The sequence below is a fragment of the Acartia tonsa genome, chromosome 3 (assembly GCF_053477335.1).
Source record: "Acartia tonsa isolate MP-2025a chromosome 3, ASM5347733v1, whole genome shotgun sequence".
Taxonomy (NCBI): Eukaryota; Metazoa; Arthropoda; class Copepoda; order Calanoida; family Acartiidae; genus Acartia; species Acartia tonsa.
The window spans coordinates 12,430,818-12,450,658 of record NC_137262.1 but is presented as its reverse complement, the minus strand read 5'-3'; the positions used below and the strand labels follow the sequence as shown (position 1 = coordinate 12,450,658).

The window sequence follows — 19,841 nt, the reverse complement described above, 5'->3', positions numbered from 1 at the left end:
TAACGCGTTCAGGAATCAGCATGCTTTATGAAGAGTGGTCTAAGTCAAGAAACTTTTTTAAAAATATACCAAATCACTTCTAAATTACATTCTTTCTTTCATTTTTTTATATTTAAAACTTTTTTGATATTGATTTGATTAAACAACCTGTGAATAAGTATCATAGCTGATTTCATTCTCAGTTTTGAATCCATATTTTTCAAATATAGCCTAAAATGATCAATTATTGTTTTATAAACATTTTTAGCTAATGATTATTTATTGAAGATACGAATAAAATGAATATATTTTTCATGTTTTTTACCTGAGAAAAAGCAGATAAAGCAAGAGAGTGAATCAATTCAATTCCATGACTAAAATCACATTGAAATAAAGATTAAGCTTTCAATAAGTCTGATATTAGTACCATTTTATTACTATGTCATTAAATACAAATTGTTTAATAAAGATACTTACTCCTGAGCTGTTTGTAAAGCCTACAAATATATATAGATTAGAATATTAGCAGTTATTTTATGTTCAGTAATCAGTAGATATGCTAAACTTGACATATTTTATGATTAACTAAGGAAAAAATAGATGAAAATTCGTGTATTTTTTTTACCTGAGAAACTAGTAATGCTCCAAGTCCTTTGTGTCTCTCTTCTTGCTTGATGCATAACATACAAATATCCATACTTTCCTCCTTTTCATACTAAGAAATTAATATGTAAAAAAAGGAAAAATATGTCTAAAAGTAGTACAGCAAAAAAATTATCTAATAAAAGTTTAAGTACCTAGTTAATTTTAGTTATCTAAAAATATCCAAATATTGCTTTTTATTTGCTCTAAAAGAATTTTTGTCAACCTTATCCCAAACGTTGTCAGTTCCAAACTTAGTGCTAAGATCATCAAAGAAAGCTTGTAGCTGGATAAACTTTGCTGGCATGACTTGTCCAGTGCTTGACTGATGACCATGTCCTGCACTGGTTATCTCCAACACGTCACATATGACCACTCCAACGATTTCCTCTCCGTCTTTTGTCACTACTGAACTAAAATATAAAAAAAGTGTTAAAAGTCCCCTCTGTACATTTTTTAATTGCAGAGCACTTTTTAATATAAACTTCTAGCAATGATCACTCCTAGGACTCAGGAGATTTAAAAAATTTTTTTTTGGATATATGAACCTACCTAACACCTTTATCAAGCATACCCAAGATATTCTCTTCCACAGCAGGCATAGTATAACCTAAATGAAAAAACTTAAAGGTCACTTAAAAGAAAAAATAAGTTTTCAGTCCTGCTACATAATGTGTTGTTTTAAAATTCTACTATACCTTGTGGGCAAAGGTTTAGTCCAATGGCAGCTGGTTCATGGGGAAAGAAATCTCTGTAATTAGTCAATGTCAAAGGATTTGGTATAATGAGCAAGTTTTCCCGTTTTTTCTTTTAAATTAAATACCTTTAACTCAAGATTTTTATGTAATAATGTCATTTAATTTGATTATACAAAGCTAATATTAATAGCAACAATTTTTCTGATGCCAGATCCGTTGATTCCTGCGTAAAAGGTTAAGAATATCTTGGTAGTCACGACTGTCTACTGCGCGTACCAGCATCATTTTCTATAATAAGTATCTAAAATAAACGGAGAGCAAAAGTTAAATAAAGATTTTTTAGGATCAATTGAATTTTAGGTTTAAGCTTTTTTCAATTAATACTTAAGCTTATCTTACATCTACTTTAAAAATCACGAAAAAAAATTATAAAGTTATGAATAAGTGTCTTTTTTCAGGTGTCCTTAATTTTTTTCTTTGCAGAAAGAAAAATGAACAAAATAATAGTTGCCAGCACACGAATCTTGAATACAGAGTTAAAGAACAGATCTTATAACTCTCAGCTCTGTTTGAGTAAGAAGTTAAACAGTTTGCCTGTAACTTATCATGGATTTCATACTTCAAGCCTCTATTTTAAGGTAAGTTGAAAAATGTTTACCCAAAAAGTGCCTGTCGAGATTTGAATCCCCTTTCCCCCTTTATTTTTTTAAATACATTGAAATTAAGGGTAATACATAACTAATGGTGGGAGCCTTAACCTTGGGACATTAAGTAATAGACTAGTAAACGAAAAATTACCCCTCCGCCTTAATTTTCAATTTTGATTAAAAATAAGGTGTGGTTGTGGGGGGGGGGGGGGTTGAGCTTCACAAGGCACATCAAGGAAGAACGGCATATAGTTTGCATATTTTTTTGCATGTTTTTGTTTATCTGTTAAGAGCAATTTAAATGGAAATATATAATATTAGGTAGTTATAATTGAAATGAGAATATTTATTTTAAGTCATCAAAAAAGTTGATTAATTTTTTTAGACTGTAGAAACAAAGCCTCCAGAAAAGAAAGAAGTGGCCATCCCAGAGGATAACTTTGTTTCCAAACTTTACAGAAAAATATTCAGGAAAAATAAAACATTCATTAAACAAATTTATTTAAATTTATCGTCCATTGTCTTATACCTTACGATTTCAAGAATAAGAAAAATTGAAGAGAAACAATGAGACTTATTTATTTTCTTAATTGCACTTTATACCTAACAATATTTTTGAAGGAAAAAATAAATGGACGTCTCTTTTACAAAACATCATTCAATTTGAAACTTTCTATTTCAGTAGACAAGTAAGTTATCGAGTCATTTTTACACCAGTCGGTTGGACTTAGCATAGCTGTTCATCTGAATCTATATTAATTTGAAATGAATGTATTGTTTTTGTCAGTGGAGTACCCAAATCCAAACTAAAAGCCAGCGGCTACATATTATTGACATATTGTGCTCAAAAACAAGATCTGGAGGATTTCTTTAGGAATGCAGAAATTTTAGATAATTTAATATTGCTTGAATGAAAAAACAGAAATTTTTAACTGAAAAAAAAATAATTTACTTTGAAGTTATTTAGGATTTATTTTAAACGTTAAACATCTGCATATAATTCAGAGTTTTTGATATGCCAGATACATTTTACTCTTGGTTCCTTGTAACAGAATTACATGTATGGATGCTTTCGGTAAGATTAGAATTTTTAAAATATTACATTTAGGTACACTAGGCTCTTTTATAGTAGTACCTCTGTTCTTTTCGTCTCGCACAATCCCCCCCCCCTCCCCCCAATAAATTATTTAAAAATTGAAATTGTTTTCCTCTCCTAAATTTTCTCTATTTTCCTGCGAAGAAGCAAAATCCTACTCATTTACCTTAATTTTGGCTTACAGGCTATTTGTTAAGTAACAATAGTTTTTCAGTTTATTATATGGAAATAGACCGTTGCCAAATTATAATATTACTTAAAAAATCATTTTTAGCTAATCTGGAGCCGGAGCCGTTTTTAACGAAAAATACGGCTCCGGCTCCACCAAAAATGTTGCTGCTCCCGGCTCCGGCTCCAAAACACTGATATAAGGGGACCCGGACCATATCGGTTTAGCAGTTAGCAAGATACTTCGGACAAACAGACACACAGACAGACTTCCTGTTATTTGTAGAAAAGGATTAAAGATCTTAAAGATATTTTTTTCAGGTTGCACTACTTTTACAAATAAAAAAATCATATTGTTTTAGTGTCGTTTAATGGAGGAAGGAGATTATGGTAGACAAACTAGAAATGCTATGGTGGAAGCTTTATGGGCGGTAAAAATTATTACTTTTATTGTCTTGCTCATTACAGTGATTTAATGACAATACCTTTTGGCATGAATTATTCTTTATTGTTTCATTGGTCTCATTTTCTTCTTTTAACTGTATTTCTTCCTTATAAACGGAGGCGAGATGGGAAGTAAAAAGGACATTCGTACGCCTTCCAAAAATCTCTACTCTTTACGTTCATAACATTCAAATTAATAGAACTTTAGATTTGTATTAATAAAAATGCTTGTGATATTTTCTGCTCTTATTCAAAATGAACGGCTTAATTTTTTCGTGAAGATTCCTCCCCATACTTAGCATCCTATATGATTTACAGTTTTGTTTTGATGTAAAAATAGCTGCGTTGTTTTTAAACAGGGTTGGGCCTTATATCCGGCCATTTTCAGTATCCAGAATACCGGAAATTGAAACTATCCGGATAACGGATATCCGTCTGATTTTTACTGCCGGATATTCGACTGATTTCTATCCGACCAACCCTATTTTTAAACATGATTATTGATTGTCCTTGTTAATTTTCATTTGGTGTAGGATTGCGACATAAGAGCCAAAACAATTGGAGACATACCTGCCTCAATGAGATCTAAACAAATCATCTCTATTTCAGAAGAATTTCAGGTATTTCTTTCCAGATAATCAATTATTTATTTTACTTTGTCTGTAAGTCTTTTTTTATCGTCAACATTACTACACATGTTCAAGAAAACGAATTTCATTAAACAGCTCAAACATGCACCCGTTCGTTTTAGAGCAGAATCTCTTAACTATCTCCTTCATGCAGTGTTGTGGAGCCGCTATATTTTTTTATTCCTACCTAAAATGTAAAATAAAATCCAAAAAAAATTTTGAAGTCTATTTTTGACTTTTGAATGAAGGTTTAAAAGTCCAATTTTTGACGAAAATTGACTAGAAACACTTAACAGGGTTTCCAAATTATAAAATTTAACAGTTTGATCAAGGTATAAAAAAATCTCTTTTTTTCAAATATTTTTAGCTATCCCGGAGCCACGCTTCCATTAGCGGATCCGGCTTCACAAAACTGCCTTCATGAAACAAATAAAACGGTTTTTAAATTCATGTGTGCTTTTTAGGCTGCTTTATTTGTGTATGATGAGGGATTATTGGGAGGTGATAAAGAATTAGCAAATGCCCTGTGGAGAAGGTTTTTCCTTTCTATGAGAGATAGTGAAGAAAAACAGGTAACCATCTAATTGGAATTGAAAGATATTTAAAAATTTGTCTTATTGGAAGTTAACATCTAATAGAAATAGAAATTAAACTTAATTTATTCCTTGTTTTAATGCTTTTTAGCATAATGACTTTTTCAGTCAAAACTCAAAAAACGCATATCTTAAAAACACTTATCTCAAAAATCGCATTGATCATGTAAAATTTGTTATTATGAATATGTCATAATTTTACGTATATCTAAATAGAGTTAGGCAAACTAGCATCACTGACAGACTTGTAATTCAGCTGAACTTTATTTAATGATCATTTGCTTATATTTGTAATGATTTTGTAAAGTGAAGTTATTATTTTCAGACGCCTGATATGGAAAAGATAGCACTTTTGGTTAAATATGTTCGGGCAACCATGCAAAAGTTGGACAATACTGAGGGATTTGAATTCATTATTAAATCCCAGTTCGACTGGTTGCCATTGGAGGAGAAACTTTAATTTACATGTATTTATTGCATTCAATGTAGAACTGTTTCAATAAATTAAATGTAAAGGAAGGAAAAACAATTTTTCTTCCTGAAAGAATCATGTCAAATCTTTAGAAATATTAGATAATGTAAATGTACTTTGTATTTGAAACCAAAAATATCAAAACTAAGTATCTTTCTTTTTAAGGAAAAAAATATTATTATAGGTTAGAGAATGATCTTATTGTTTGATGGTAATATTCTGACTGACACCTCGACAAATATCCAAAGAATTTATATTTGTCTTCAACAATGGAATTGTTTGTGTGTGTCAGTGTGTGTGTGTGTGTGTCTTTGTGTGTGTGTGTGTGTGTGTGTGTGTGTGAGAGTGTAAGTGAGAGAGAGTGTACTTGTTTGTTTGTGTATAATAAGTTCATTGGGTAAATAAGACACATTTTTAATAAGTTCTTTTTTTAATCTTCTAATATTATAAACATTTATGTTAATTTAAAATATGGATATAGAATACGTGGATAATATTGTGAGAGATTCTCCTCCATACCCTTATTGAATGTTTCTCCCAGCTTGCTAATATAACAAAAATCCCCATTCCCCCTCCTTGTGACTTCCTAACTTCTACCCCTGACCATGGAGGAACGTATTGACCAATATCAGAGGACTATACAAGCAACTTACATGGACGACAAAAATTCCCCTGTCACAATATCCACGTCTTTTACATCCATTAATTCATAACAGAGACGTGATATTAAATTCCAGAGCAGCCCCACCACTCTTTCTCTATTCATCAGCTCTCCTGAAATTCCTTTGTATATGAGAGGAGTTAGAACCACGTGAAAAGAATGTCATTAACTTTTCTCACCAACACAAAATAAAATATTTCCTTTTCCTATAAAATTAGAAAAAATATAATGTAATAATATTTGTCATTGGGCATTAAGGGGGGGGGGGGGTTAATGCAACCATCTCGTAATCAGTGAGCAAATGGCACTTAGAATTCGAATTTTGATCTGGAATTTTGTATGAGTAATCCTTAGTAGGTCTATTTTCCCTAAATTGAACAAAAAATTGGAAAAGTAACAGCTAACGGCTAGCGGCTCAGCAGTTTAGCCATTTTTAAAAGTATTTTCAAGGGAAATCATCACGAAACCTATCCCTACATAATACTCTATGCTGCTCCAAAACGTTTTCAAACGGTTCTAGCCGATAGTTGCTGGTACTAGAAATCTAAAAATGTTTTTTTTGTATCATTTCACATGATTTAAAGCAAAAATATGTTTCAAAAAATTGATTCCTACATAATTTATGGCAGATTTGCCCTAAAAATAGCCAAAAAACGGCTAAACGGCTGAGCCGTTAGCCGTTACTTTTTCAACTTTTTGTTCGATTTAGGGAAAATAGACCTACCAAGGATTACTCATGCAAAATTTCAGATCGAAATTCGAATTGTAAGTGCCATTTGCTCACTGATTACGAGATGGTTGCATTGAACCCCCCCGGCCCCCCCTCCCCCTTTTGATAATGTCTCAAATATTTTTTTTGTCTTAATCTATTTATTTTGAAAATAATAGATAATTTCAGAATTTAAAAATGTACGGGTCACAGGACCCCGACAAACCACCAATAGATTGGGAAACTGTAAAGAAAATAAAGGAATTTGCTCATTATATAATCTTTATTTTTTCAATTGAAATGTTTGATAATAAACGCAATACTCGTTTGCATTATCATTAATTTTATAATAGTTATTTTTCGCATCGTATTATAAACGGCTTTCCGCGGATATATAATGTACAGTTATATAATTAAAACCAGTTTTTTGAGCCCTGAGTTGTCGAAGGCACGGGCTAAAATAATCCACTGAATATAAATCTGTTTCGATGCGATACTGGAAAATGTATTATTTTATGCATATTATGTTCTAAAGTATCATACCTTTGGTGTTATGGATATTAATTGCAAAACAAACACCGTTTGAAGTGATATTTTATCTTTTGCTAGTGGCATTGTCGGAGGCATAATAATTTTCTTTGGGGGCGATATCAATCCGCTTTAATGATTGTACCTAACTAACTTTTATAAATAAAGATTTATAATGAGCAAAATGAGTTAGGCTTCTGTACATACAAGAACAGTTTTTAACTCAGAACAATGTGATGTCATAGAAAAGAAAATAAGTGAGTATTATTTAATCATTTATTTTTACATTAATAAAATAGATTACAAATTTTGACTCCTTAGCAAATCTACTATTCAAGCCAACCCTATCTGTCGGTTTGTCTGTCCTTCTTTTATATATACTTTTCCTTTTCTCTGTATTAATCTTCACGGTTAATTTTACTAGCGGCTGCGCTTTTAGCAACAAGGAGCTCTGTATTCGAAGGAAAATAGCCTAAAATCAAACTTAGATATAAAAAGATAAAATAGGGTAAAGTCATCTAGGTTCCTATAAGAAACTTCCATAATAGGATATTCCCAACTAAATAAAAGAATAAAGCACTATCAAAGATTGATTATTTTTCCCTTTTTTTTAGATAATTTAGTAGACGATGCAAATGCGGGTAAATTTCGAAGTTGTACAGTAGACAGAGCACCCAGCCGAACTAAATATTTCTTTGGAGAGGGATATACTTATGGCCAACAACTTAACAAGTAAGAGTTTTTTAAACTTAATCGGATAGCAAATATGTACTTACATCGAATTTGGGACGGGTGGCTGGTCAATGTGTATTTTGTCCCCAAAGAAATGTTAAAAATCTTTTTCAGTCCTTGCATAGAAAAAATTACCTCAATGCACAGTGGAACAAAGACAGTAATAAAATATAGTTATGCCGCTGTGGGGTTTGTAGCCCAATTTTTAAATATGCTAAAAATAAAAAAAATATGACATAGAAATCCTTTTTTACTTTGTTCAATTTTTTACATTGTAACTAAAAGAAATTAAAATAAACTCTATGGACGTAACAGTTAAAAATTTTTATGTAAAGGTCTGATGAGGATGGATACAGGAGACGGGAACCCGGTGGTGAGAAACTGTTCCCGAAAGGAGAGGTGGATCCCATACCAGATTGGATTAAAGAGCTTATAATCAAACCTCTAGAAATAGATGGCCTTATTCCAAAGGTAAAGTTTTGTTGATAATAAAAGGGGGGGGGGGGTTAATGCAACCATCTCGTTATCAATGAGTAAATGGTACTTAGAATTCGAATTTCTATCTGAAATTTTGCTTGAGTAATCCTTGGTAGGTCTATTTTCCCTACTTCGGTACACACACAAACACTTTATTATATCTAAGGATTACTTTCTATATTTTGTTATTTTCACATCTATAAAAAAAACTTCACTACTATTGGTTGATGCAATTCATTTGTTTTGTTTCAGAACTGGATAAACTCAGCTGTGATAAATGATTACAAAGCGGGTGGATGCATTGTCTCACATATTGACCCTCCACATCTTTTTGAAAGGTAGTTATTAGAATTATATTATTATATTGATTATTTTTTTTTACTTTAATATTTTTATCCTAGTTATCGTATTTCCATTTATTTCGTGTAATTGCCATGCCACCAAAAGGGATAAATATTTTTTTGTCCTTGAAGGTTTATTATCTTTATTTACCTAAGTAGTATATTAAGGGATAATGGATATTGAATACGTGGATATTGTGACCGGGGAATTTTTGTCGTCTGTTATTGGTCAATTCGTTCCCCCATTGTCAGGGGAGTGGTTGTGGTAAAGTCATAAGGGGTTAAGGGGTGTATGGTTGTATTAGCCATTTAGGAGAAACATTTTTATTTATCAGGGTATGAGAGAATCTCTCACAATATCTACATATGTATACTATATTTATTAACTTTTCTATGCTAATTTATTTTCAAATATATTTTTAGGCCTATACTTTCTGTTTCATTCTTTTCTGAGTCTGCGTTGTCATTTGGTTGCAAGTTCACCTTCAAACCTATGAAGGTTTCCACTCCTATGGCACAGGTTAGTTAACAAGTTCACCTTCAAACCTATGAAGGTTTCCACTCCTATGACACAGGTAAGTTACCAAGTTTACCTTCAAACCTATGAAGGTTTCCACTCCTATGGCACAGGTTAGTTAACAAATTTACCTTCAAACCTATGAAGGTTTTCACTCCTATGGCACAGGTTAGTTACCAAGATGACCTTCAAACCTATGAAGGTTTCTACTCTTATGGCACAGATTAGTTACCAAGACAATAAGGGGGGGGGGGGAAGTTTGTACACTTATAGGAAATGAAATTCAGTACCAATGTTTGGGAGGGTCGTATGGGCTTGTTTTTAAAGTTATCAACCTAATTCTTTTTGTAGGCTCTCTTATATGACTTGATATACACGTATTTCTTTGAAAATTGAATTTCGGTACTTTCCTTCTAGGGGCTTGTGGAGCAAAAGACCCCCCAAAACACTAAAAATATGAGTTCTGACCTTATTTTTAAAGATATCGACCTGATTTTTTCTTTATAATACTTTTTTAACATACCCGAATCAACGAACCATTACAGATTTCATTTTGGGACTTTCCTTCTAGGGGCTTGTGGAGCAAGAGACCCCCAAAACACAAAAATATGAGTACTGGGCTTATTTTTGAAGATATCGACCTGATTTTTTTTATAATACTTTTCTAACTTAACCAAATTAACGAACCATTACAGATTTCATTTTGGGAATTTCCTCTTAGGGGCTTTTGGAGCAAGAGACCCCCAAAACACAAAAATATGAGTACTGGGCTTATTTTTGAAGATATCAACCTGCTTTTTTTTATATAAAAATAGTATTTAAACATAACCGAATCTTCGAACCATTACAGATTTCATTTTGGGACTTTCCTTCTAGGGGCTTGTGGAGCAAGAGACCCCCAAAAATCATAAAAATATGAGTTGTGGGCTTCTCTTTTAAGATATCAACCTTATTTTTTATATAATAAAAAAATACTATTTTAACATAACCGAATCTACGAACCATTACAGATTTCATTTTGGGACTTTCCTTCTACGGGCTTGTGGAGCAAAAGACCCCAAAAACACTAAAAATATGAGTTCTGAGCTTATTTTTAAAGATATCAACCTGATTTTTTATATAAAAATACTATTTTAACATAACCGAATCTACGAACCATTATAGATTTCATTTTGGGACTTTCCTTCTAGTGGCTTGTGGAGCAAAAGACCCCAAAAACACTAAAAATATGAGTTCTGACCTTATTTTTAAATATATCAACCTGATTTTTTTAGGAACACTGTTTTTAACATAACCGAACTAAGAAACCATTACAGATTTCACTTTGGGACTTTCATTCTAGAAGCTAGTGGGGCAAAAGACCCCCAAAAAATATTTTTAGAGATATTGAGCTGATTTTTTTCATGAAAACTTTTTTCACATGTTTGAACTAGGTAGCCACTAATAATTTTATTTTGGCACTTTCCTTTTAGGGGAAAGTAGGGTAAAACACCTCCAAAACAAAATAAATTGAGTTCTCAGGTTATCTTTAAAAATAAGCTCAGAACTCATATTTTTAGTGTTTTGGGGGTCTTTTGCTCCACAAGCCCCTAGAAGGAAAGTCCCAAAATGAAATCCTTAATGTTAAAAAAGTATTATTTTAAAAAGATCAGGTTGATATCTTTAAAAATAAGCTCAGAACTCATATTTTGCTCTTTGCTCCACTTTGCTCCACTAGCCCCTAGAAGGAAAGTCCCAAAATGAAATCTGTAATGTTTTCTTAATTTGGTTATGTTAAAACAGTATTATTTTTTAAAAATCAGGTTGATATCTTAAAAAATAAGCTCAGAACTCATATTTTTAGTGTTTTTGGGGTCTTTTGCTCCACAAGCCCGTAGAAGGAAAGTCCCAAAATAAAATCTGTAATGGTTCGTAGATTCGGTTATGTTAAAATAGTATTTTTATATAAAAAATCAGGTTGATATCTTAAAAAAGAAGCCCACAACTCATATTTTAATGATTTTTGGGGGTCTCTTGCTCCACAAGCCCCTAGAAGGAAAGTCTTAAAATGAAATCTGTAATGGTTCGTAGATTCGGTTATGTTTAAATATTACTTTTATATAAAAAAAAAGCAGGTTGATATCTTCAAAAATAAGCCCAGTACTCATATTTTTGTGTTTTGGGGGTCTCTTGCTCCAAAAGCCCCTAAGAGGAAATTCCCAAAATGAAATCTGTAATGGTTCGTTAATTCGGTTAAGTTAAAAAAGTATTATAAAAAAAATCAGGTCGATATCTTCAAAAATAAGCCCAGTACTCATATTTTTGTGTTTTGGGGGTCTCTTGCTCCACAAGCCCCTAGAAGGAAAGTCCCAAAATGAAATCTGTAATGGTTCGTTGATTCGGGTATGTTAAAAAAGTATTATAAAGAAAAAATCAGGTCGATATCTTTAAAAATAAGGTCAGAACTCATATTTTTAGTGTTTTGGGGGGTCTTTTGCTCCACAAGCCCCTAGAAGGAAAGTACCGAAATTCAATTTTCAAAGAAATACGTGTATATCAAGTCATATAAGAGAGCCTACAAAAAGAATTAGGTTGATAACTTTAAAAACAAGCCCATACGACCCTCCCAAACTTTGGTACTGAATTTCATTTCCTATAAGTGTACAAACTTCCCCCCCCCTTAGTCTCTCTGGAATACTGAAATTTGAGATTGTGTAAAGTTATATTATATTTTTTACATATTTAATGATAATAATTGTAGGTACCTGTTTGGCGAGGCTGCCTTCTCAGAATGTTTGGCTTTGCAGCAAATGAAGTTACACACTGTATCAGGTAGATTTAAGATTTTGTATTGCTGTTAAGATTGATTTATGTTGCTGTTTAGAACCGAAGAAACTTTATAACTAGACTGTAAATACGTCCGACGGACTTAACGTTGTCAATCCTTTCTGTAACAATTTAAATTTCCTAAGATTTAATTAGATTTTAAAAAAAACCTTGTTTGCATTAATATCGTTGGTTAATTGGCATAATTTAACGGATATTTATTTATAAATCTGAAAAAATTGCTATCTGTATACGTTAAACATGCTTCCTTTTCAGTAAAATATTGTTAACTTGTTATTTCAACGTTAGTTATCATTGTCTTTTTTGCCCTATATATGATACATACTATTGGAGTATTGTTGGAACATTTTACATTAAAAAATATTTGCAGACCAGAGGACACAGAATTTCGGCGGGCATCAATTATCCTGCGCCATGTACCTGACACAGCTCCCAGGATGGACCTGGAGGAGTTGGCGGAACTTAGGAGGTTGGAGGAGGTCAAGAGAAGCAGATACAATAACAGGAAACATTTTATCATAAGTCTTATGATGCATTAGTTAAATAAACTGTTATCCAGCATGGATTCGAACCCGATTGATATCCGCTTGATTACAACCGGTTTACAGTCATACTGAAAAATAAAATATAGCATCGTATTACAGATAATTTTCCACGAATATTAAAATAAAAATCACGGGACTAACAGAACTAGTTTTAATCTTTAAATTTTCATTTTATTATACGCGGAAAGCTGTCTATAATACGATACGATTAATAACTATTATTAATCAGGTAATTTTTTGTATATTTCAAGAAATGGGGGTTGGTTTATCAGTGCTTGATGTGCACTGTTTTTTGTGACTATAAAATGTTGCGTTGCTTAGATGGTCCTCCAGGTATGGCCGCCAGCAGCATGACTGGAGAAATCCAGGTTCCAGACAGGGCACTCCGGAGAATAATGACAAGTCAGAGGGTGAGATAGATGATGATGAAATTGAGAAGGAAAGATCTCCATCTATTGAAATTCTTCCACGTGTTCAGGTAATCAAAGTATGTTATTTCGGGGGGGGGGGGATAGGACAACGGACAGGATATTTAATAATTCATACATAATGGGTTTGAAATAAATATTTGAAACCTATGTTTAACTGTTCTGTTCACTTTTCCTTCGAGGTCGGGAATTAACATGTCATGCTTTTCTATCCCTATATTGACCTAAATAAAATACGTTTTTTTTCAATTGCATCAATGCCAAACACAATGAAATAATCTTCTTCCCCTAACTTTTATGATTTGATTTTATAGCATCCCCTTCTCTCTCTCAGTAAAGATTGTTGAAAAAAACTACGTCAATTTTTAACTTTAGGTATCCAAACGACGTGCAAGTACCCAGTCAATATCTTCGCCAGAAATGACTCGCCGACATTCTGCCTCTGAGTCACCGCACAAAACAAAAAGACAATCATTTTTCAAAAAGGAGGAATCAGGACCAAGCTCAGCAAATACAAGCTCAGGCGAGGAAGAAAATGAAACACCCTTCTATAAAAATTCTCGCATGCGAATGGATAATTATGATAATAAAAGTAAGCGTCAAAGTTTCCCCTTTGCCCGTGGACGTGGCTATGTTAAGCGGCCTTATTTTAGGCACCATGGTGGTGGTCAAACACATTATTATCCCAATCCTCACAATAGAAGACAACATAATTATAATTCGTATGACAAATCGCATCAGCGTCACGGTTCTGCAAGTCCCAGCCCAGAAAACAAACACAGTCGCAGACGCAGATCATACAATCATTCTGGAGAATCCAGGCATCACAACGAATCAGAATCATCCAGGTATGATAAAAGTATCAGCTATCAGGATAATCCGTCGCACAAGTTTGATAGATCCCCCTCGCCAAGTCCAAGCCCTGCAAGGCCCAGGTTAGCCTCAACAGTCCAGAAAAGAGGTGATTCACAAGGGCAACGAAAGAGATCATCATCTCGGCCCAGTAGGTCGGAATCCCGTCCAAGCAGATCCGTTTCCAGACCTAGTAGGATTGATACACGTCCTGGTAGGGCAGATAAACATCCTAAATCCAACTCTAGTTCTCCCAGCTCTGGGCCAGACATTGAAACAACTTCGGCTGCAAGGCGTAAACGGTTTGTGTTCCTCCCAGATGCTAATAGTGCATCTCACCCATTGACGGCAACCAACATGGCATCCCCTGGCGGTCTGAGTTTCAACAGCGGGGTAGCCTCAAGTGGTCCTAAACGAGAAGAGGGCGAGTTGACGGATTCTGATTCTGTGACGTCAGAAAAGCGCAGGGCTATTGCTGACATTGAGGAGAAAAGTATTGAGAATCGGCTTAAAAATTTGGATAAGAAACGCGGCAATATTCCGGAAAAGGTTAGCAAGGAAGCTCTAGAGGCTGCAGAATTTGAAGAAGAAATTGAAAACCTTGACAGACGTGGTGGTGAAACAGAACTAAAATCTCAGGTTGGTTTATCATCGTATATTTTTTTAATAGAAGGTAAACCTTATCTATGATATAGCTCTTATTGCGTCAGTTTAAAAAGAAAACAAACTGTGTGTTTTAAAACATCCAAAATTGTATAAACTTAAACTATACATCAATTTTCTTCTCGACTTGTTTTTTGTTTGAAAGAATTCTTCTAATTTTGATGTATTTCTTCTTTGAATACATCAATATTAAAACAACGTGGGTTTTTTTTCAATTAGATTAGATATCTTATTTAATTTCGATATGTTAAATATATTATATCTATAAATATATGATCAGTTTTAATCTCAGGATTTCCAATAAATTATATATTTTAGTTGCGAGAAGAATTGGACAAGTTAAAGGAGCTGGTAAAGATTATTCATGAAGCAGAGAAAGGAACACAAATCAGTGCCCTAGATATTATAACAAGGTAGGCATTTTATAAATGTAACAGGATCTGTGTCTGTCTGTCTCTACATCTGGATCTCTGTAATCTTCGAACCGATACGGTTTTCCTTTACAGTGTAGCATTGTAGCTTCTTATAGATCTTGGAAAGATTTATACATAACTATTTTTGGGGATAGTATAATCAATCACCCTACCACTCAAAAAAAAATTTCACTTTTTCTTTTTATAAAAGTAGGGAGGGGTCTGCTGACCTATATCCCTTTTCCCACCCAATACCTAGCTAATTACATAGTTTATCTGAATTAATTATTGAATATATTTGCATTGTCCTATATAGCAAAAATATTCTGCAAGTCAACCAGCTCATGGTCGGTCACTCATCCTTCTCTCTCTTTTACCTAGTTAGGTAGTAATTGGGCCATGTGATAAGCTAGGTTAGTTTAAGGTGTTTTATTTACTGAGTTGATTGTTCACCAACAAGGTATACATAAGCCCTCTGTTAGGGTTTCATGGTTGAATTCATTTTATGGAGAGGAGGGGGGGGGGAGGGTTGTATTTCATTTTAAAACATGTATTCTAAAAACAAGATGTTCTGTTACATTTTATTTCTATATCCTTTAGGGAAGTTAAGACGAAGATAAATGCCGACTTTGAGACAACCCAAACAATATTGAAAATGAAGCTAGACCAGCGCAAGACAATCCTGAAGAACAAGCTGATTAGGCTGAAGGAGGAGAAAGAAAGGGGAGGGGAAGAACCAGCCGCCACTTCTGGAGCCGGCAGGATGGAGTTCAGGAAGCTGAAGAAGTCCAAAGAGTTCAGGAGAAAAGAGGGACATGTGATCCAGGGAGAGTTTGAGAAAAGGAGGGCTTATGAGAGTGATGAGGAGAAGGATGTTATTGGCAATGCAAAGAAAAGGTAAAAATTAAATTTGATTTTTCCCATTTAGATAACTTTTTCAATTTCTATACATATAAAAACTTTTTTTTGTTATGACACCTTAAAAAACTGGGCTTTAACTTATCTGCAAGAAAAGAGTGTGCAATCATAGTTTAGTAACATATATTTTCCTTATTGATAGTAATCACAGTATGCTAATATGAAAAAATTTATTATTTGGGATAATTTTGACTGGCAATATTTGTTTAATAGTAAAAAGTTTTCTTTTTAGGTACTTGATATTTTTTTATTATTAACTTTTTTGTTTTAGAATTGAGAATAAAAGATTGGAAAGGAAGAAACAGATGAAAGAAAGTAAATACATGGACAAATCAAGATCTTCAAGCAGAGAAAGAACTAAAAAGCAAAAGCCAAGAGATTCCAGCAATGATTATCTTCAAAAGAAAATAGCTGAGCAATTGCAAGCAACATCAAAAGAAACAGAAATATTGCCAGCTGTCAAACCTTCAAGAAGTTGGTCATCTGACAGCGAGCAAGAACCATCAACCTCAAGAAAGAAACACATTCCAACCAATGAGCAATCAAACATTCCCAAGAAGAGGTCAAAAAGTCGCTCCCTAGGTCCAGAAGAGAAGCTGCAGGACTACAAAGCACTGCTTGAAATTCGTGAAAGAATGTTGAAGAGAATGCAAAAGGCACAAAAGTCAGACTCATCCCCCAGCCCTGTCAGAGAGAAAAAGAAGTCCAAGGTGGATGAAAAGCAGAACGAGGCCGTGACATCAGATCATGCAAGAAATGACTCCCCTTCACCACCCCCGTCTGCTAAAATGCGCAAGAAGAAATCAGCTGATTTGAGCGAGGTTCCCGCGCTTTTAAAAACAGCAACTGATAGTCCTCCACGTGGAAGATCACCAGGCAAGAAAGTTAAGGTAATTAAGAAGAAAATCAAAGTTGCTAGAGAAAAAAGTTCTTCCAGCAGCAGTGATAATGAAAGTAGGTCTAGAAAACCTCCTGTGGAGATAACAGACAAGAAAAAGATCCCTTCCATATATAAAAAATCAAGAAAACGGTCCAATTCAAGCAGCTCAAGCAGTAGCAGGTCGCCTTCACCTCTAGTCACTAAAAAGAAGATAAAACCAAAACATGGCAGAGAGACAAGTGCAAGTCCATCACCAGCAAAACACATTACAAAGAAAAGAAAAGACAGCGAGAGTAAGTCTAAAAATAAAGATGCTAGTGGTAGCAGCAGTGATGAAAGTATTCAAACTAAAATTGACAAACTTAGAGCTAAAATCAACAAGCACAATAGAACTAGCCTATCAAGAGCTGAAGACACTGCTAAGAATGACAAAAAACCTAAACAAGTAGAAAGCACAAATAACATTGAAACAAAGCAGAAAGAGTTATTTACCAATAAAAATTTTCATGAGTCTAGTCTTGTAGAAAGTCATGCGAAAGTAGAACAAAAAGTTGGTCGTCCTGAAAATGTAGGCAAGGCTGAAAATTTGCAAAGTGACAATGAAGATATAACAAGTGGCCTTCTAGAAACAAAAGTAAGACCTAGAGTAAAGGAAGAAAAGGTCCCAAAGAAAAGAACTTTGTCTGGATCAGTAAAAAAGAAAAAGAAGAAAGAAACAAGTTCAGAATCAAGTGACAGCGAGGAAGACACTAAAAAGAAAAGCAGCTCTGCCAAGAAAAAGAAGAAAGTTTTGAGCAAAGAAGACCAGGAGCTTAAAAAAGTATTACTAAGTACTCTAAAAAAGAAAATTCAACTGGAAGTCAGCAGCAGCTCAGATAGCAGTGATCATGAAAGTAAAAAAGTGAAGAAAAAGAAGAAGAAGGAGTTGATCAGCTTGGAGGACAAAGTGCTAAAGAAAGCATTGCTGACCACACTTCTTAGTAAGAAAGGTAAGATGGACAGCAGTTCAGACAGCAGCAGTAGCGACACTGAGGATGAAAAACAAAAAGTTTCAAAGAAAAAATCAAAACAAAAAGTTGCGAAAAATAAAAAAGGTCATGAAAACATTTTGGGCAAGAAAAAGCGAAATAGCAGCTCTGAAAACAAAAAGGCAGAAAAAATAACAAAGAAGAAAGCTAAGGCATCAGATATCAATGCAAAGAAAAAGCTCATAAAGGTTGAAAAGAAGGGTGAAAGTTCTGGTAGTGAAAGCAGCAGTGAAAGTAGCAGTAGCGGCAGCAGGTCACCTTCACCCCTAATGAAAAGCAAGCAGCGGTCAGCTGTCAGACCTGCACCAATCACCCCAAGATCAGCTGCCAATGATGCTGATGGCAGGAGGTCGATTGCTGATCTTGTCCGAAATAGACTGATGTAGCATTAGTGGACCTTTTTAGTTTGTTTCTGTTTTGTTCAGATTTTTGGCTTTTTTTCGTTTGAAAGTTTAATATTGTATTTTTTAAATTTACGTAACCTTGTTAAAGAGGATTTGTATGTTTGTAAAACCAATAAGGTGTTGGTAAGATAAGAACAATTTGTATTTTTTTTATTTGATTTGTATAAAGAGCACATTTTTTGTTATGATTGAATTATGTTAGAGCTTTTTTTGAGTGATTTATCAATAGTATGTAAGGTATTTGTTAAGATACATATAATTTCTATATTATTCTTTTATGTTTTTTAATTATCAAAAATATAAAGGCATTGTTATCTTCGTAAACGTTCGCAAAATGTTAAAAATGTAGATGTTAAAAGTGCAATTCGCATTCGGCACGAAAATAACGTAAATGATCTCATTCAAAACTACCCATTATATTATTTTTTAAAATTTTGAAGTATTATAATACAAAAATTTTGGGGTATAGTCTCTTTCGTGACAACACCTCTTAATGGGCGTTTCGTTGTATTTTTCTATCCCTGCGGGGCCAATTGCCTAACCCTGCGGGGAAAACACCTAACTTAACCTAAAATAATCTATCAAAAGCTACTGTGAAAATTCAACGAAACAACCCTTAAGAGGCTTTGTCCGTAAGGGACTATACCAAAATTTTGTTAAAAAAAAGTATACGTAATAATCTTACTAAAATTCATATGAAAAAAATTGAATGTTTTGTGTAAATTTGAAGTTAAACCACTTTTTGTGTCATGTGATATATAAATCACTACTAATTAAATTCTTTTTCTTTCTGTTAAAAACACAAATTTTGAATAAAATTTTTTCTTTACAAACCACTCCCTCCTAGCTTATACCGTCCAATAAAGTTAGATTTTGTACAGATTACAGAAGATCGTGTATTGGTTGTGTTTTCAGCTTTTAATTGTTTCTAATCACTCTCCAACTCATTTTGAAGTGCCTTTGATGTTATGGAAGCTTAATCTAAATGGGACCAATTTTATTTTTTTGTTTGTTTGTCTTTTTCCAATAAAACAGAATGCATAGGATTAATTTAAATATTTGACAAAAAAAGATAAAAGATTTTCAAATTTTATCTGATTTAAGTAAATCTATGCAGCTCTTTAAAATTTTAAAATAGTTCTGATTTGGTACAGTTAAATAATGCTGGAATCGAACATTAAAAAAATATGAACTTTAAAGGCGGCTAGCGGCCAAACGGTTAAAAGCACATTTCGTTGTAACTGGCATATTAAGGCCTATACAAAAATAGACAAAATGATATAAGGCAAATAATTCTAAAACAAACAATCGTAAATATTCGATTCCATCAACATTTTACCTTTACCTGTACCAGATCCAATAGGTCTCTCGCATTTCATTCGTGTTTTTAGAATACTAAAATTACCTGTAGAATATACCTACACTTGTCACTTGTTTTGGTGTGATCAAAATTTTTAACTTGTTACATACACTGTTTTTATATTTGTATGCAAATAAATGTTTATATGAAAATTTAATCGTTCATGTAATTTTCCTATTTTTTGTTTCAGA

At 33.3% G+C, this 19,841-nt stretch overlaps 4 protein-coding genes across 4 annotated transcripts in view; 3 read left to right on the top strand and 1 right to left on the bottom strand.

Annotated features, from left to right (window-relative positions):
• LOC145313341 (arylalkylamine N-acetyltransferase 1-like) overlaps nt 1-1,622 on the bottom strand; it is a 2,046-nt gene extending 424 nt beyond the window's left edge. The window contains exons 1-8 of the mRNA XM_080152701.1: nt 1,546-1,622; nt 1,320-1,375; nt 1,174-1,231; nt 848-1,034; nt 605-694; nt 457-476; nt 305-353; nt 148-210 (exon numbers count right to left, since the gene is read on the bottom strand). Of these exons, the coding sequence (XP_080008827.1) occupies nt 148-210; nt 305-353; nt 457-476; nt 605-694; nt 848-1,034; nt 1,174-1,231; nt 1,320-1,375; nt 1,546-1,604 (582 nt within the window). The 5' untranslated portion in view covers nt 1,605-1,622. The remainder of the gene's footprint in view (nt 1-147; nt 211-304; nt 354-456; nt 477-604; nt 695-847; nt 1,035-1,173; nt 1,232-1,319; nt 1,376-1,545) is intronic.
• The window catches only part of LOC145313959 (RNA-binding protein 25), a 307,513-nt gene that overhangs the window by 7,425 nt on the left and 280,247 nt on the right, over nt 1-19,841 (top strand). The window lies entirely within an intron of this gene.
• LOC145313334 (uncharacterized) overlaps nt 1-19,841 on the top strand; it is a 27,270-nt gene extending 7,429 nt beyond the window's left edge. Inside the window, exons 2-14 of the mRNA XM_080152693.1 lie at nt 6,929-7,000; nt 7,461-7,523; nt 7,881-7,998; nt 8,334-8,469; nt 8,728-8,813; nt 9,240-9,336; nt 12,074-12,144; nt 12,530-12,664; nt 13,026-13,182; nt 13,508-14,623; nt 14,966-15,060; nt 15,661-15,957; nt 16,250-19,841. Coding sequence (XP_080008819.1) covers nt 6,937-7,000; nt 7,461-7,523; nt 7,881-7,998; nt 8,334-8,469; nt 8,728-8,813; nt 9,240-9,336; nt 12,074-12,144; nt 12,530-12,664; nt 13,026-13,182; nt 13,508-14,623; nt 14,966-15,060; nt 15,661-15,957; nt 16,250-18,272 — 4,458 coding nt within the window. The 5' untranslated portion in view covers nt 6,929-6,936 and the 3' untranslated portion in view covers nt 18,273-19,841. The remainder of the gene's footprint in view (nt 1-6,928; nt 7,001-7,460; nt 7,524-7,880; nt 7,999-8,333; nt 8,470-8,727; nt 8,814-9,239; nt 9,337-12,073; nt 12,145-12,529; nt 12,665-13,025; nt 13,183-13,507; nt 14,624-14,965; nt 15,061-15,660; nt 15,958-16,249) is intronic.
• Nucleotides 1,782-5,525, top strand: Uqcc1 (Ubiquinol-cytochrome c reductase complex assembly factor 1). The gene is made up of 8 exons (XM_080152700.1): nt 1,782-1,957; nt 2,352-2,437; nt 2,754-2,840; nt 2,972-3,041; nt 3,593-3,661; nt 4,208-4,294; nt 4,768-4,875; nt 5,222-5,525. Exons 1-8 carry the CDS (start codon nt 1,811-1,813, stop codon nt 5,354-5,356), a joined length of 789 nt encoding a protein of 262 aa, XP_080008826.1. The 5' UTR covers nt 1,782-1,810; the 3' UTR covers nt 5,357-5,525.

Coding starts and splice junctions, on each gene's coding strand:
- Uqcc1 (XM_080152700.1), top strand. CDS start 1,811: ATGAACAAAATAATAGTTGCCAGCACACGAATCTTGAATACAGAGTTA. Junction 3,042..3,592: donor TACATGTATGGATGCTTTCG/GTAAGATTAGAA, acceptor ATATTGTTTTAG/TGTCGTTTAATGGAGGAAGG. Junction 3,662..4,207: donor TGGTGGAAGCTTTATGGGCG/GTAAAAATTATT, acceptor CATTTGGTGTAG/GATTGCGACATAAGAGCCAA.